The 1,224-nt window shown below is 35.4% G+C and overlaps 1 protein-coding gene across 1 annotated transcript in view; it reads right to left on the bottom strand.

The window, feature by feature from the left end:
• LOC117954879 (tetraspanin-18-like) overlaps positions 1–131 on the bottom strand; it is a 9,204-nt gene extending 9,073 nt beyond the window's left edge. Inside the window, exon 1 of the mRNA XM_034889017.1 lies at positions 106–131. Within this exon, the coding sequence (XP_034744908.1) occupies positions 106–131 (26 nt within the window). The remainder of the gene's footprint in view (positions 1–105) is intronic.
• Between the last annotated feature and the right edge of the window lie 1,093 nt (positions 132–1,224).

The raw sequence follows: 1,224 nt of genomic DNA, 5'->3' as shown, positions 1-1,224 counted from the left end.
TGTGTGTGTTTCTGTGTGTGTGTGTGTGTGTGTGTGTGTGTGCAGGGGGAGGTTCCAGCTCGAGGCTCGGCCATGGAGGGGGACTGCCTCAGCTGTATGAAGTACCTCATGTTCCTCTTCAACTTCTTCATCTTCGTGAGTTCTCTGCTCTTGTTTCTGACCTTTAACATCTGACTAAAACCAGGTTTAACATCATGACGACTGATTTGTTTCTCAGCATGGCTTCATCTCGAACAAAATCATTTAAAATGCAGAATCTTTTTCGGGTGTTTTCCAGTTGTAACGAAACCAAACCGGATCCAACCTGAATGACCCTGATGCATTAAAAAGAGGGTCATATAACATTCAACTGCCCAAAAATATGAATTATTAGATTTGTGAAATAAACTACAACACACAGAACTTGGTTCATAAACTCCAGATTTGAACTCCTCCCTTCAGGGACATGTTTGTAGTCTTTCTTTTTTTTGTAGTCTGTTTTCTGACAAGATGTCACGGTTGCAGAAGTTAGATTTTTTACATTTGACGGCGCTTTGGAGTTAACAATTAACCCTTGTTTTTGTCAACATTTGGGCATATTTTCTACGCTTTTGACACTTTTTAAAACGTTTTTGCCAAACTTGTGTTTACATTTAATTTATATGACATTATACCTTTTTTTTTGGTTTAAAAAAATAAGCCAAAATTATGAATTATTTTGCTTGGTAGTTAAGATCAGACCACGTAACGTCAGGACTCTGTTTTGAAACCTATTATGAGATAATGATGAGAGGATGGAAATAATGGAGGGATAATGATGAGATAATGGAAATAATGGTAATAATGGAAAAATAATGATGAGATAATCGAAATAATGGAAATATAATGACCCGATAATGGGAATAATAATGAGATAATGGAAATAATGGAGAGATAATGAAGAGATAATGGGAATAATGACGAGATAATAGAAATAATGGGAATAATGGAGAGAGAATGATGAGATAATGGAAATAATGGAGAGATAATAATGAGATAATGGGAATAATGGAGAGATAATGATGAGATGATGGAAATAACGTGAATAATGGAGAGATAATGATGAGATGATGAGATAGAGGGAATAATGGAGAGAGAATGATGAGATAATGGGAATAATGGAGAGATAATGATGAGATGATGAGATAATGGAAATAATGGAGAGACAGTGATGAGATGATGAGATAATGGGAATAATGGAGAGAG

This window comes from Etheostoma cragini, chromosome 1 (assembly GCF_013103735.1).
Source record: "Etheostoma cragini isolate CJK2018 chromosome 1, CSU_Ecrag_1.0, whole genome shotgun sequence".
NCBI lineage: Eukaryota > Metazoa > Chordata > Actinopteri > Perciformes > Percidae > Etheostoma > Etheostoma cragini.
Note: the sequence above shows the minus strand (reverse complement) of the source record. Positions and strands in the feature narration are given on the sequence as shown.